General features: G+C 36.5%; 1 protein-coding gene across 3 annotated transcripts in view; it reads right to left on the bottom strand.

The window, feature by feature from the left end:
• Window positions 1–16194, bottom strand: part of LOC115446363 (acetyl-CoA carboxylase) — a 71531-nt gene extending 55337 nt beyond the window's left edge. The window contains exons 1-3 of one of the 3 annotated variants that reach the window (XM_030172988.2): window positions 15865–16194; window positions 9755–9864; window positions 9137–9303 (exon numbers count right to left, since the gene is read on the bottom strand). In XM_030172988.2, coding sequence (XP_030028848.1) covers window positions 9137–9303; window positions 9755–9864; window positions 15865–15946 — 359 coding nt within the window. In that variant the 5' untranslated portion in view covers window positions 15947–16194. Of the gene's footprint in view, window positions 1–2967; window positions 2997–5045; window positions 5153–9136; window positions 9304–9754; window positions 9865–15864 lie in introns of those variants that run through there. The other 2 variants (XM_030172990.2, XM_037444832.1) reach the window with 2 other exon arrangements.
• Between the last annotated feature and the right edge of the window lie 1500 nt (window positions 16195–17694).

Below are 17694 nucleotides of genomic sequence, written 5' to 3'. Positions count from 1 at the left end.
ATTCGGTTCTCTTTATCACCCCACACCATTTTAATATCGCAAAATATTTTACAATGTATTGGCGCCAAAATGAGAAAACACAATGAACAATCGTATAAAAATGACAGATTCGAAATTCAAATGTAATATTTTTTTATAATTAAGTGTAACAGTATTTATGGCCAGACTAAGTATATATTTGGTGAGAACTCGAACGAGCTCATTAAAATTGATCATTTAATTTTAAATATCTCCGTTTTTGAGATTTTAGTTATTTTATTTTACTTGAAATGGACGCTTTCGCAATAAGTATAATGTTGCTATATTGGAACGCAAGCCCCAAAATAACTACAATTGACAAAAAAAAAGGTTTATATTTTGTCTCTAAGAATAACCGCGAATTACATTTTTTTATATTTTATTTCCCTTTATATCCCGCGAATGACAATAACTGACAGCTACTTTTGTAAAAAATACATAATTCTAGGCACCCATTCCGCTTCTTTTAACGAATCAATGAAGTTATTTTGTGAGTTACTCTGCCAAGATAATTCTTTCTTATTTTCTTATAAATGGATATATCTAAAATTATTATGTTTATGATTCTAATGAGGATTCTAAGCTCCACATTTCTGGCACTTTATTATCCAATAAGTTTGAGGTTGGTTGGAATTCATGGCTCATAGACAAAGCGGACATGTCCTTTGTGGAATATAAAATTATGTTATGGCGATAGTCCAATTGTCTTTTTTTGTTGTTTTATTGGGTATTATTTTCCCTTGTCAGGGCTATAAGAGTTATTCAGTGGCGTGGCGTAGATGAAGCAATAGGGGCGGCCCGCCTCAGGCGTCACTTTAGGGGGGCGGCAAAATTCCTTATTTTTTTAATTGTGTCGTATTTGCCAGTTAAGAGTGGGTGTGAACGCTTTTTTATTTGCTTGATATATATATATTTTTTCTCTAACCCCGTGCCTAATAGCGACAAATTTTTAGGTCTGGGCCGGTCGGCAAGAACGAACAATCCACCATTGGACCTAATTATCTACATAATCGATAAGCGAAGTATTAACTCCACTCGATCGACACATCTCAGTATATTGATGCTGCAATCAAACATCTAAACATCGTGGTCAGATTATTAAATTATCACCTCGTTACAATAATCTGACTATACCAATCGCTAACTATCTCTAACTACGGATCAATGTCAAGAAAGAAATATGAATATCAAATACGTCACCTGTAAGCATGTCAGACAAATATTCTGATTGGTCCATATGCACTGTCGATTTGAATATAGGGTTTAGGATTGTTTTTGGCCCCGTGTAAAGGGCCTTGAGAAGTCGTTGCATATTTTTAATATGCAAAGAATTACGAATAATTTCTGTAAAAAATAATTATTCGTTCTTTTTTAAAATATTTGAGTACCAAGATATTTATAAATTGTCTAATAATGTTGGTTGCAAATTGAACGTGTATTTTAGGAAATACCCAGAATCGATATTTTTAGTGTGATTTTTATTATGAAATTTATAAAATAATATCAACATTATAAAAAAATATTAAACCACCAAAATAAATATAACATATTGTAGAACTATATATTATACATTAATCATATATTTTCAATAGAGCGAGGTAGCTTCTAAAAATATGGTTAGCGCGCCGTTTCGCTGGTAGCATCGCCTTAAAATTGGACATAGTTAAACGTCATTCACCGATTGAACTGATGTCGGATTGACTGTCGTCACATGAGAGTAAAGTAGAGAATAAGAATCAGGGGAAACAGACAAAATAGCAGCTGCGAAAGCGAAAAATATTGGATGGAGGTCTGCTGACACTGTCCCAGGACCCTTTGCCGCGGACTAGGCAATGACGCGGGCGTTTGTATGCAATATTGCGACGCTTGAAAGGCAATATATCTAAGCGACAAATATACCAAAAATGTATTCTATAAATTTTTAGAATCGCCATGTTTTTCTGCGTCATTTATCATCAACTAGGTTTTGTAGCTCTAGAACAATTTTAATATCATTAGGCTACATCTTTATAAAATAAAAAGTTGTATTGTTATAAATTTTAAACCACTCTACTCAGAAATTTACTGGTTGTCGCTTAGATATTATTGCCTTTCAAGCGTAGATTAGTTATTTCCACTAAGTTTCTATGTTATTATAATACAAAACACATACTGGTTACACATTATCGTATATATACTATACTATAGTCAAACACTATTAGTATAGAAACAATGTTTTAGTATCACGTGGGTGTGTCAAATCGCCAAATCTAGATGTGTCGGTTCTCAGCCAACTATTTGTTTTCTTACGTTCAGCTATCGCGAAAATACGTATCAATTAGGTAGGTAAATATGTTGTTAATAAATTTGTTGTAAACCATTTATTGGCGTAATACATATAAGCTGTGGTTGCCTACTTGAAGAGCACAGAATTTAGCTAATGTTGTATACGTATATTTTTAGTTATTTTTTGCTTGTATCGTTGCTGTGCATCTACTGGTAATCCGAAACAATGATTAAAGATAAATAAACACAGTTTTCAGCTTCTATGAATGTGTGGTCAATATACCGCTTGCTAGCGCAACGTTGCTGCACAGTGACGTGTTATCATTGATTCCCAAAGTGGACTTGGTTGACCCCCAGAGGTCCACAGGAGAGTCGACGGGGTCTACGTTGGCGTGACAAAAAAAAATGGGGAGTCACAATTCGTAAGCGGAGACCCACAAAAAATTATCTGGTTTTAATAGTAAATAACTAAAATGTTGGCTTGACTTCACCTATGAATGTAGGCAGGTAATGTTTTAAGAAGCTCAGCGACTGTTACGTGTATGAACTTGTATATTCTGGGGAATATAGTAAACATTTTGCCGCAGGAGGTCCCCGGGAACCAGCAAAATTTTGAAAATGGTCCATGAGAAAAAAAGTATTGAAACCTCTACGTTACATAAAGCAATAAACTAATAAACATACCCAAAGAAGAACATATTTCGTTGATGATTCATTTGTAATCGTAATCACTGTACTACCGTCGAAATTAAACTATTTTGAGGATTTCTTCGTGGTTTTTGTTGAGGATTATCTGCGATTAGACAAGACAAATCCTTGCCAAAGGACATCGATTCCTGCCTAAGATGATTCGCAAGGCTATTGATATTAAAAAGTATCCGAATTTCAATAGAGTATATGGTTGGAAGTTTGCACAAGCCTGGAATCCTGTCCTACATGTAATTACATCGGAACCCAAAAGACTTGTTAGACTTCAAGACACTGTGAACTCATTCTGCGTAGATCGGAGCGGAACCAGCTACAAATTTCAAAATTTTTGTATATTTGCAAAAAGTAGGTAGATATTATAACTGACTTTTCAGATGAGCAACACCACGGTCGACGCAATGACCACGAAGGAAGTCTTCGAAATGTCAGCAGAAAATTATAATACAAAAATCACGAAAAAATCCGCCAAAATAATGTTATTTCAATGTCTAACATTCGCGTAAACATAAGAAATCATTACACTGTACTACTAGATACCGATTCGTATTATTATACATAAAACGTTACTTATCTGTTATCAAACGCTTATCACTTGCTATCATTTCCCCCCGAATTTGTCCGCTTAGTGATGCTAAAGGTAATAAAACTGTCATACGACACAAAATGCTGGCAAAGAGGTGTCAATATTTGGTTTTTAAACAATGACCATAAAACTTACAATTGCTCCAACTAAATTGCCAAACTAATCAACGGATTAGTTGAACTTGAGAGTTGCGTCAACTACGTTGCGACTAATGAGTGTTTGTACTTACTATAATTTTAGTTACTATTTTGTGTCGAAAAAAGAAGCTAATAACAAAAATATATTTTGCATAAGTTCCTAAGCCGCGAATTATAATACAATATACTCCCACGGTGTTGCTAAATGTTTTTGTTAAAATGTCAATAAAAAATAAGAGTTTATAATCTGATGAAGAAACTGGCCTTTGAGGGTCATTGGTAGAGTGGCAGCATAGAAGTCATGGAATTCGTAGTGCCCTCCTTTCAGCCAGGACTAGCAGTCAATAATTTAGAGGATTCCCCTATCACTAAATAAACGTGGTTTCCTTCAAATCTTACTATTAATATAAATGCTATATACTGTGAAAATGTTAAGATGTTTATTAGAAGAAAGCTCAGAAACAGCTGAATGGATTCGGATGAAATTTATCAAACAGGTAAAAAAATGTTTTGGATTACTTTTTGTTCCCGTAATTTACTCCTATAGGTTATAAGGACTTTTATACCGGGAAATTCTTTTTCACACGGACGAAGAAGTGAACAACCTCTACTTATCCATAAATAGGTATTCCTCATACCTAGATGAAAAGACATATTCTGCTACAAAGAACTCTATTTTTCCGGTAAAAAAAAAATGTTTTAAAAACTACAATATGGTCAATCTATATGCCAAGTTTCATACATCTCCGTTCGCTCTCAGTAGTAGAGGAGGCCCGTGCCCAACAGTGGGACAGTATATAATACAGGGCTGATATTATACAACTCCGTTATGGTTTTTGCGTTAACTTGTCAAACTTTCTCATTGGAATATAAATGTTAATTAAGATATGGCGATAGTCTTACCTCCTATCACAGAATGATACGAAAACTAAAATAGAATTGGGAACATTAATTCCTTTTTTTTCGTACTTATACCTAAAGAGGAGGACGAAAAAACGAAAATAGTTAGTTTTAATATTTAATTTTGAATCATTCCTTGGTAGACGGTAAATGTTTAATTTAAAAAGCATTAGGAATATAACTTAGAAGTGACAGTGGTTTCTGGGCAATGATTTAAGACACACTCTACCTAATTCACATACTGAAAGGTCGATATTTAGGTACCAAGTTTCGCCTGAACCTAAGTGCCAAATCAAATGCCGGTTTTATTCAAAATTTCAGATAAGTAGGTATGACAACAATGTAACAAACTTTCTAAATCATATCTAAATATTGTACGTATCAATTACATACACTTAAAAATACTAAAATCAAATTAAAACTCCAAATAGTACCACAAAAACAGTTCCAAACGAAACCAACGCTTCACTACACACGCGATTTACGAAACGTTTTTGCAATACTATAACGCGTGCATCGAAAGCCGCGGTGGGAAAGATACTAAACTTGACAGCTGAACTTGACAGATGACGTCACATCCGGCAACCGCCATGACAGTTACGTAACTACGCCAACCAGTTGCTAATTAATTAGTATTCATTCTATAATGAGTAATTTTCGTAATTTTCTATTGCAATGGCGCTGAAATTTGGCCCTCAAGTGAAGTCTTGACACATTGTAACATCGTCGAAATTTATTAGCGTCATTGGCGTAGCGATGAAACGTGATATTCTGGGTTCGAAATCTAGAAAAAATATTATAATTTTCAATTCCTTGCCCGGATTGCCGTTTATAGCCGATTTGGAGATAGAATATTGGTGTTTTTCCATCATATTTACGTGATACAAACTTATAATATGACACCGATTCCAAGGAGTCGTACGCGGCACCTACCGTCGCTCATCCTTGTTCTGCTAATTATATATGAATACTCTTATGCTTCACATTGAAGACAACTGCGATCAGTACGAAGCAATTACCACTTAGGTAACTTATAATCAGCGCAAACCACTTATACATTTAGGTTGAACGAAGCTTTGCTAATGCTTATCGCCAGGCGCTACAGACGAGTGTCATGCTCGTCTCGTCGCACGACAGCCGATCACTCGCGTATTGTTAAAAATATATACTCCTATTCGTCACAGCCTATTCATAAGCTTCCTGTCCAAAATGAACACACACTAAATTGATCAATTGGTTCCTATTGTGTCGGTATTTGTAATACTGTGTTACAGGCTGGATTCGGGCTTCGATTTTGAAGATATATATTTTTTTATTGCTTTGAATGACGTGACGAGTTTACCGTTCGCCTGATACTTCGCCCATAAACTCTAGAAACACCATCCAACACCGTTGAATCTCAAAGTATTGTTTGGTATTCCACTACGCTCGCTGAGACGTGAGATGTTAAGTCTTATTATGTCCAGTAGTTACACTGGTTACAATGTTCTTCAAACCGGAATACAACAGTGACTACACCCTGCTGCTTGGCGGCAGAAAAAGACATAGCGGTGGTAACTACCCAGGCGGACTCCCACATATGAGAGATTTACAACCAGTAAAAGTCTCGTTTCTTTTTGCTTTCGCCTGAACCCTCGCGTGGTTTAGGACCGCTACTGCTGCCACCAAACGACAATAATAAACTGTAGAGTTGTAGTTTAAAGGACTCCGTGTTCAGTGTGACTACTCAGAAACATGAAATTCACATCTAAACTCCGTCATAATGAACGGAGAACTGTGTTCTAAAATAATTACTTTGTAATGCCAAGTATATTATGGTGCCGTTACTTCTTCGCCAAATTACTGATCACTTCATTCAGTTCAATTAACCGTGCAAAATCTAGGAATGCCTGAACAGGTGCGCACCGATAGTTGGGGGAACCCAGGGATAATTCTAGACTAGGGGCCTGCCTAATTAATCAAATTATTGCCATTTTGTCAAAAAACTAATTTCGATAACGATGTTTTTTGTTAGGTTCTCAGCATAGAAGAAAACAGAGGATAGTAAAATATATTATTTATTAAATACGACAGAGACACAAATAATAACATCTTTAAGGAAGTATTGGAAAAGAAACTAACAGCTTTGGCTATGTGTTAACTACTTATATTCCTCCCTTATATTTGTTTTTCAATTTTTTCAATTTTCAATCCACGGGGTCCTAGGCTACAGCCCAAAAAACCCTTATGTAGATCTGCGGCTACGCATGGATAGTCAAACTGTTCTATAATTGTAAAATATAGGTAGACTAGCTGACCCGACAGACGTTTGCAGCGCGCATTCTGTCAATCGCTGTCAGTTATTTCAAACAATTGACAGTTAAACAAAATTTATATTTTCGCTAAGTTTTCTTAAATTTTCTAATTTTCCGCGCAATTTTTTATTTTTTTTTCTTTCATAAGAACCTTCTCCTGACAATAACAAACACAACAACAAAAATTTGTGAAATCGGTCCAGCCGTTCACGCGTGATGGCGTGACCAAGGGAAATAGGGATTCATTTTTATATGTTTAGATATTGTAACGTTGACTTTTCGGACGAAAAACATCTCAGTCCGCCCCGTGACCATGGAAGCTACAGTCTTCGAAACGTCAGAAGAAAATTATAATATACAAAATAACGAAATATCTGAAAACTAGTTTTATTTCGATGTCACAGATATCATGGAGATTAAGTGATAGACGTAAGTAAATATTGAGTATGGTACGATGCGTGTTGTATCTTTATTGCGAGAGGTTATCAACAAATTCCAGATTAAAAAGCGATAGTACATACTTATACTGATGATATAATCTACATTTTTTATCGTAATTAAATGAATACGCGTATAATGAATCATTCTCGAAAGTTGACCTTGATTCAGCTAACATATTAATGCGTGATAGTATGAAATACTAATGATATTGTTTATTTCAGTGTACTTGAATAATTGCTTTGGCAAACACTATCCTTACATACATTCACACATAATAAAATAAAGTCCCGAATACATACATACTCGTATATCTATCTATATATATAAAAAAATGAATCCCTATTTCCCTTGGTCACACCATCACGCGTGAACGGCTGGACCAATTAGCACTATTTTTTGTTGTTGTATTTATTATTGTCAGGAAAAGGTTCTTATGAAAGGAAAATTTTTAAAAATTGCGCGGAAAATTAGGAAATTTAAGAAAACTTAACGAAAATATTAATATAACTGTCAATTGTTTGAAATAGCTGTCAGCGATTGACAGAATGCGCGCTGCAAATTCATAGTTAAGACGGGACAACGTCTGTCGGGTCAGCTAGTAATATTATAAAACAGGTATCCTGGGGCCTTATTCTCTATCCCACACGTTATTTAAACAGTGTGTAACAAGCACGTAACACAACGCATCATGTTTAGGACTATAGAAATTTGGCTTACAGAATACCATTCCACGCACATTTCTCGAAGATAACATGACACGGCCGCGTTACGCGTTTACACTATCGTACAGAATAAGGGCCCTGCCGCGTCAGTCTGTCTGAATGCGATAAACTCAATAACTACCGAACGAATTTCAATGAAACTTGATGTGAAGATAGTTTGAGACGCTGGAAAGGACAAAGGCTACTTTTCATCCCGGAAAAATATATAGCGGGACTTTTATCCCGGAAAAACTATATCACGCGAGCAAAACTGCGAGCAAAAGCTAGTATTACCTAATATGGTTGTCCAGGTATAGTTTCCATGCCTTTTGGAATAAGATGGTTTTTACATCATAGTGCTTTGAAGTTGGAAGAAAAATATGATGAAGTTCAAAATTATTCGTTAAAATTGTTATGATTATTACAAAATTATTTTACTAAAAACATTACGATTGAAGACATAATAGGTTAGCTTTACTTAGGCAAGAAGTTTAGATAATGGTAAATTCGACTTTCTAAATAATTTCACAAAAATCAGAATAGGGGAGAGGTCTCTATCCCGTCTACTGAAGTGAGTCAGTATTTTGCAATTACGGGCTATCTAATCTATGGACAGTTTCGGTAGCTGTAGTAAATTAGGAATTTATCGACTGTTTTACCTAAATAATTGTTCTCTACTTTTATTTAATTCCGACATTGCTACCACAATTCAACGACGGAACATTATATTTCTAATAAAATGAATGCATCTGTTACTGCCACGAAATCCGATCGCACCTTAATCAGCGACAAGTGCTGCCATCTCGAACGTGCATTACGCACTTCCAATTTAATTAAAATAACGGCCTCGAACGCAACGTAGTTTGGTGCTAAAATAATTAGCTAGAACGATAACCAATGGTAGAGCGGGGCAATCCTGAACGGCAGACAGCATCTTATGACCATTCACCAGTACTGGGTGCTCAGAGAAACGAGTGGTGTAAAGCTATAACATAGGTCTAAATTAGTATAATTACCTACCACACCGCCTTAATCTGATAGTTTTTTTTTTGGCACAGCGTACATTATTTAAAAGCATTAAGAACATACCTCAGCTTGCTTCTCCTCTCGGCCAGGGCGAGCTGCTGCGCTTTCGTCAGCACTCGCCTGATGTTCGGCGGAGGAGCGTTCGGGAACGAGTCCCCTCCCTCGTGCGCCGGGCCCTCTTCCACTCCAGGGTCCGAGGACTCGTCTCCAACCGTGAAGTTTGGGTCGCTCTGAAATAACAGAGTACATTATGAAAACTGTTCTATTAAATTTTATTGCCATTTTTTTGTTCTTTGGTGAAGCGGTAAATATTAAAAATAATCTGCTCAATTTATGTAATTTTTCGACATGGATAACTAAATTCGCCCAATCATTTACTATACCATAGTCGTTTTCAAAAAATAAACGAATGATTCACTATGCAGTTTCCCTATATCCCTATGATTTCAAATTTTCCTAAACTGTTCCCGATAAATTTTACAAATCAACTCGTGGAAATAATAGTGTATTTGCTCTGTAACCTTTATGATCTTAGTTTTGTTATGGATCAATAAATCTCAATTTGGAGCCAAAATACGAGCACCTCTTTTATGATACTGAATTTTGCAGCTCACCGTAATATAAAAGACAAACTGACTGGCCCTCGAGTAAATGAATGAAACAGAATTAATGGCAGCTCACATTCTCGTCATTCCGTCCATCGTCAGAGCCGATCTTCTCGAAGTTGTCGCTGTCGCTGGACGAGTGGGCTTGCTCCTGGCTGTTGCGCCCGTCGTCAGCCATCGCTGTACCTGGAACGATAACGAAATTAAATGTAAAAACTAATAAAGAAAGAAAAAAGCAAGCAATTTTATTCTTGGAACAATATCTCTCTCTTCAGTTGGCCCCTCATTACTGAGGATCGTGATCCCGTCCTAGGTCATTCAGTAATAATAATCTTGGAACAATAATGTTAGAAAATTTAAAAGCTCAAATCATACATATTGATTAAAGCAATCGTAGCACCAACAAAGGGCCAACAACCCATTACCTACATGCTCTAATAACACTGCAGCGCTGGTGTCTAGTGGGATGCCGATGAGTCACAACACCCATCAAATCGGTAGACAAGATTAAAAGTCGTGATAGGATATTTGTACAACGTACAGAGGCCCTACCTTCTTCGGGCTAAGTGCGGAAAAAGGAGTCCCTCAACATAGAACACAGGATATTTGTATCGACCAGGATAGGGACCACCGTACGTAAGTTGTAATACCCGCCATCGTGGCCTACGTAAATGTGTGGCGTTCCGGGATCGGCCTATGTATATCTGGTTCAAACAGGTTGGCATAATTGTGTCGACCGGTCAAGGTAATCATCTCTCGTCAGTCGACACTCTATCCAGATTCTAGACCATACGCCACTTACCAGAGATGTATAGGGGTCACATTGCCCTGGCCACGTTATAGAGAATAGAGTACTTACTACCAGAACGTCACCAGTTCGAACCAGAAAATATACATTTTGTTCTCCATAAGAATTTATAACAATATACCTATAATATATAAGCCAATTTATAAGATACTGTAATCACTAAACAATAATACGTACATAACAACTCGTATACACCACTAAATGATCAATCATCAGAGTGGAGTTGCTACTGTTTATGTATCAGTGGTGATGGTCCATATGACCTGATCCCCACCGGATTCCCTTGATGTAAAATTTCTGTAGAATCTAATTATCTTCAAAACAATTTGTAGACCGCATGTATGTATATTAGTATGTATATTGCATCGGGAGCCCTTTCGAAAATTTCACCTTTCGCCACTGTTGTGTACACGCATGCTATTTAAGTTGAATGATTTCATAATTCCTTGAAAAAGGGTCTATAATAAAATTATATTCAATGGTCCAAGAATTTCGCTGTATTGGAATAAAAGGAGGGCCTGGGATGCTATTATGGAGTAGAATGTCTTAATGAAAACGCATTGGATTCCGATCGGTACCGTCGTCCGTCGGTACAATGGAATTTCATTGAAATTTATCTGTAATCGAGTTGTTTATATTTAAAAGACGCCTACACCACTTCAGATGCTATATAATTTACCTACATATTGTATAATAGTATGATAAAAAATATTGATAGAAAAAGTAATTTTTCGCGGGTGGGGAGAGAGGCGAGAGAAAGGCACTAGAATAAACAAGACATCCATTTCACTTAATATATAATATCAGCCCTGTATTATATACTTGCCCACTGCTGAGCACGGGTCTCCTCTACTACTGAGAGGGAGGATTTCGCTTAATAACATATTTCATAATTTGCGGATTAAGATAATTTTTTACTTTGATAGTAACATATTGTAGACTATTCTTTCCCAATTCTTATAAATTTATAACTCCTGGGTAAAGTAAGACGTCACCCGCCGTCCCTACCTCCACCCTACTAACCCTAGCAACGCCTATGGTTATTACTAGCAGCAATATCATGCAATACAATCACAGCAATGTTGTTACTGTTGTCAGTAGTGAATTCTCCTCATTTAGTTAAGAAAAAGCAGTGTGACTTTGACATGCGACGAGGAAGCACGCTAGCCGCTAGCCCACGTGCTATTTATCGGCAGAGGTTATCACGGATCAAGAGGCGGATGTCAAAGCGGCAACTGTCACGCATCACACGCAGCTGAAGGTGATTTAGGACGTATACTTAATGTGAAATGAAGGGCAACTGGCTCCTTGGACTAGTAGTTTACGCACTGAGACGTCCTGGGGTCAATTCCAGGGTCGGACAACAATGTATGTGTTTTTCTGATACAAAATGCCTAGGTATTATAGTCTAGCGGGCTTGTGTAAGTTGTTAACCTTTAGCAATGTGCATGTACATTATTTTCCCGAAGGGCTTTGCACAACCAAAGACTCAAAAAATGGTTACTATATATTTATTTCAATATTATAGTGGTTTAATACAGTTGTAGTATAGTAGCTGGTTCAAAACCCAGGAGTGGGCCCAACATAAATCTAGGTGAATACGGCTCAACAACCCCGTCTCTTACTGGCTACGCCTAAAGTAAAATGCGTAATAAATGTACTACTCTGCATACTACTCTGCATTTAACGATAACTATAATATCATCAGCCGCAGGATGTCCACTGCCGAACATGAATCTCCACCAAAGATTTTCAAATCGACCTATTGTAAGCGGCCCATATCCAGCGACCTTCTGCGACTTTTATTAGGTCAATCATTAAGTCAAATTAGAAAAACCATAATATATCCCAAATTAAATATTGACAGAATAAATATCTCGTTCTGCTGTACTAGATTGCACTACCTGACTTCGGACTGCTAATCGTAGGAATGTATTATGTAAGCCTCTACGTATATAGTAGCCTCTCCTAATGTATGAACTTTTAGAAATCTTAAATAATACGCAGTGTTCAGCAAACAGTAACTCAATAATTATTAATTTCGTGAATATTAGTACCATGAACGAGCAATTATGCTCCAAGTAATACTAGTTAGGTATCTACGTCACGTCTCGACAAAGGTCTCTTTAGGTCACCTTTAGATCACTTAATCTTAACAAAAATTCTGTGAGTTCCACCATTTAAGCTATTAAAGTAAGCTTGTGTTGGGTGAACCTTTTATATGTTTTATTTATAGGTAAGAGATACGGCGTAATTTGTGCTAGGAATCTCCTAAATCTTAGAAATTTGTTTTCTTAAGGCTGGTCAAATCAACTAAAGTTCTAGTTCAAATTGGACCCTTGTATAATCACTTGAGGATGGACAGAGGTGCAGGAGCGAAGGATAATTTTTTTCGAAAGGAAACTCGACACAATTTATAGGTTCTAATAATATGCATAAACGCGATCTAGAACTTACTTACTTACTATCCTTGTTATATGAACCCTTCGTTACTGCAGAGTTGCTAAGTTATAAGGGGGTCTCTGTAAATCGAGAGACAAAAGTTACGGATCTGTTCCGAAACGTTTTCATGCTTCGCTAATATCGGTCCGCAACCACTTCTTAGAATATTACTCTACGTACGCTAATGACAGTACCCCGAGTCCTTCCATAGGAGAGTTAGCGATTCATTGACTTATCAACCGCACTTAAGACCTATGAATTAAGGTTTAAGTTTGTTACTGCAACAATACGGACAGCTTATTGTGATCTTTCGATGCCAGCCTTATATCGTAGTTACTTAAGTCACACACGATAACGCTGTCATAGCTATCTTCCTGCCCTGTTCACGTGGGGTCATTTTTTTCCAGACATGTCAAGGTGATTGCACTGGGCTTAAGTAATAATCAACATAGTGGAGTCAGTACATCACATATCGCAGCCTTAGCACTAAAGTGACCTACCTCAAAATTAATATATTTTCCGATTTTATTAAAAAACGACCTTCCAAAGCATGCTGCATGAAGAGAACAAGACAAAATTATAGAATAAAAACAGATTCTCCCTTTCGCCGCGACCGCCCAATTCACTGCCTTTTATATTGTTTTCAAATCTTTTTTATTTGTTTCCCCACAAATCGTCGATTTCAAGTTAGGTCACCTTAGTTCTAAGGTCGCGATATTATGGCAGATTCCCATAGACGACTTTAATTCCTACTATCTGAGCCCTAAGCGGCAATAACCTAGTTGGGTGTGGAACGGACAGCCAAGATGAATGTCCGCAGGTTCTAATCCCAAGGGCACACACCTCTGACTTTTCTAAAATCATGTGTGTATTATTTGAGAATTTATCGCTCGGTTTTACGGTAAAGGAAAACATCGTGCGGAAACCTGCACATGTGAGAAGTTCTCTATAGGAATTTCGAAAGTGTGTGGAGTCTACCAATCCGCACTAGGCCAGCGTGGTGGACTAAGGCCTAATCCCTCTCAGTAGTAGAGGAGGCCCGTGCTCAGCAGTGGGCAAGTACATATATAATACAGGGCTGATATTATTATTATTATCCGAGCCCTAGCGAAAGTGGGCCAGACTAAAGTTTGACACGTAAACAGCTGAGTTATTATTATTCGTTTTTTCGTATTAACGTAGTTAACTATTGGAATAATTTATTGGAATCGGACTTTAATGGATGCATCGGCTGACCCCGGAACGATACTCAGGACAGTCACTATAGCGGGGTTTTGGATTTTGTCTTGATTAATATGGTTGCTTTTACCAAAGGACTAATCAACTCAATATGCCTATACGGGGCCTGTATTATTTCAGGTATTAAGCAAATATTAAGTACTTTCAAATATGGTGACACATAAACCCCATTAATATAACTAAGGTCATTGAGTTCTCGACCAGGCTGACAGCATGCGCTTTACCCACTGCGTTTTAGAGTCTTAGTAAAACGTATAAAGCCTACATTGACTGCGGTTTCAGACAGTTTTTTTTGAGCTCGCAGCCATATTATCTCAAAAAGCAGGAAGTGCAGCCAGTGCACCCGTATGTTAAACGGAGAGGTAAGTATAAGTTCCGACTCCAGGAAATTCATGTGGTTTTCGAACTGAAGAATAAAAACTTTTTTAATCTAACCATATCTTGGTTAGATTAAAAAAATGCTGTGGTATTAAACTTTGCGGTTTAATACCACTGCATTAGTATTAAATATGGCGCCACCTAACACCTCCTTAGACTGCTTGCTGATGGTAAGATGTATTTTATATCCGCCCGGATAACGACCACTGGACATAAGGTATTAAAACCCGCCATAATGGCCCACATAAGCGTGTCGCGTTCCGAGATCAGCCTGTGTATATCCGGTTCCAACAGTTCGGCATAATTGTGTCGACTGCTGAAGGGTAATCATCTCTCGTCAGTCAACATTCTATTGGACCCCACTCCACTTACCATCAGGTACAGCAGTCACTTTGCTGTGCCATAAAAAAGAGTGGATGGCTCTACCACCATAGAGCTCTATAAGACGTCTTCTACTACATGATATTATCAAGTACATATTGCTCTTAAAGAAAATAAATAATGAACACTCCTTGTACCTACATACTTGACTTACGAGCGGGTATGGCGGTGTTATGAGACGTTGCCTTCCTCAAATATCTACCTAAGGTATTTTTTACAAAACAATTGCCATTGTAGTCAATGCAATAACTGCTCGTTAAGATAATTAATGTTAAGACATTAGATGGTAATTAATTAAATTATAGCGAAACAGCGCACAGTAATCCGGTGCAACGTGCTGGTTCAAAATTCTAGTTGGTTTTGATACCGTTTATATGCAAGACTTGAACTAGGCATCTATCCAGCCGGCGACTTACTTGTCTTGTGAGTTCTTATACAAATATATTAAAAAATATTATATTCAATTTCTGAATAAAGTAACGTTATAGCATACTTATATTAAGTATAGTAGTAGTACTATTATGTGTAAATGAGTACAATGGTGGGGTTAATCATATTCACGATCGTCATTTGTTATTCAAATACTATACACGCCGACGTGACAACGTCATTTTAAATGAGTACCGAAATATCAATGAAATGGGTATTATTTAATTACGACTCAAAAAATATATTTTAATAGCTAAAAAAGCATTCGATAATATGAACATGCGATATAGATCATTTCCTGGTGCGAAACATTTGAACCAGGTGTACATGTAAAGTTTAAATATTTGGTGATCAATTAAATTGCGATGAGCTATTTAATTTCATTAAAAATAAAATCATAAATTCCATCCATCTGAACCTATTAAAAACCTGTTTAAATTTGCCGCCATATACGCAAGATTCTTTCAATAAATTACCGGCATATAAATTACTAAACAAATTTAGCTTACCTATTTCTTTCTTCCTCCTTCTAAAAACTAAATTGAATATATACCAAATTACACAAATGATGAACAAAATTACGAGTACCATAAAATTCACAACACAACACAATCAGTGTACATATCTATTGAATTCAAACAGACGACACTTTCCCGCCAATACGACAGTCGTCTGTCATTCCCGCGCGACGAACAGGGAATATCAATCTGCAAACAAATTCACATTCGTTCAATTATAAACCGTCAATATCAATCATTAATTAAACTGAAACACGTCATGCGTAAACCACGTTCTATTTTATTTAACCACATAATAAAGCGAGGTTACGTTACACGGGATGACACCGAATTTTGCACTGGAAGCGGCTTCGCTTTCGTGTCGAATTAGACGCACGTTTTATATAAATACGCGCTACGCTGTGTGAAGCGCTTTTTCGCTATATTTTTTATCAATGTCGTATGATCCTGAACTACGTGATACAGATCTTTATGATAATGGAGCCACTTTAAAATCATCTGTGTTGTGAGTCTGCCAAATAAAATGTGACTGTTATATTATTTGCGTTCTAACCTATAATAAAGACTGGTTAAAATCCGGATCATTAACAGTCTGTAAAAAAATGTTTTATTGAATATATTAATAGTAATGAGGTTTAACAGATGTTATAATTTTTTTCTCCTCTTATATAAGATAAGATTTATGAACATAAGTATGTCGTATAAGTAAATGTCGTTAACGCTGATATGTATGTTACATAAAATATTATGTTATCAAGAAAGGGCACGGCCTTTGTGTTCTTCCGTCGAGATCCGCTCCTGTAAATATATAGAAATTATAGAGGTATCTAGTTATTCCAATACTAGATAGGCTTGAAATCCGTTGCTCGGATACTTGGTGTCGAAAATGTAAACTGTAAAGCCTAGCATAATCCATATTGGTTGTTTAGCATGTCAAAAATATTTAATCTCGAAATTTTATGTTTTAGCCTACAGAAATCGAACTAATGCAAATTTTACAGCTTCCAACTGGATTGTTGTGTTGAAAAGGTCATTCCAATATCAGATAATATCTGGTATATTATGATTTACCTAATTTTCGAACATAACTATAATGTTTTTCATGCTTGAAATAAAATTTTGGACATTACCGCAAATGTACCTACCTAATTATGGCTCCAGCTTGAAAAACGGCCGGCGAGTCCTATAAGTATCCAAATGAAAATTTATAAATAGAACCGCGCTAATACTTATATTTCCAACTGAATAAAAAGATAAAAAGTAGCCTATAGCACTCAAGAGTAATGTACCCTCCTATTAGTGAAATAAGCAATCGTTATTACCAAGAAAGGACAGAATTGGCCTTTAATAATTAATTCCCGAAAAAGATTTGCATCCATGCCGCAGCGTAGACATAACCTACAATGCTAAAAATTCTGAAGGCCTACGAGCTAATAAACTGTGAGATATCGACTACAACAGATACTTATTAACATTAATGAGATCTCATAAGTAGGTATACAAATATTTAGATTTTAATAGGAAATCTAGTTTACAAATTAATTCTAATAATCCTGATTCGTACACGCACCAACAATTCTCAGACGATAACGTTCGGAACACTGAATAGAATCTAGAATAGAATAGTCAAAATATACCTACTCACAACAAAATATATTAAACATCCAGCAAACCAGCTGACCCACAAAACTTGAAACAATAATTTAGGAAAATTGAACCTACGCACACGTTTCCCTTCCGAGGCATATTATTGAATTCTGGGAACGTGAAGAGAAATTAGCTAAGCTAAATAGAGATGCACCATGGCGTGTATTTTTTCTG

The sequence above is a fragment of the Manduca sexta genome, chromosome 28, assembly GCF_014839805.1.
Source record: "Manduca sexta isolate Smith_Timp_Sample1 chromosome 28, JHU_Msex_v1.0, whole genome shotgun sequence".
In the NCBI taxonomy this organism is placed as follows: domain Eukaryota; kingdom Metazoa; phylum Arthropoda; class Insecta; order Lepidoptera; family Sphingidae; genus Manduca; species Manduca sexta.
The sequence above is the reverse complement of the archived record's forward strand: the minus strand, read 5'-3'. Positions and strand labels throughout refer to the sequence as shown.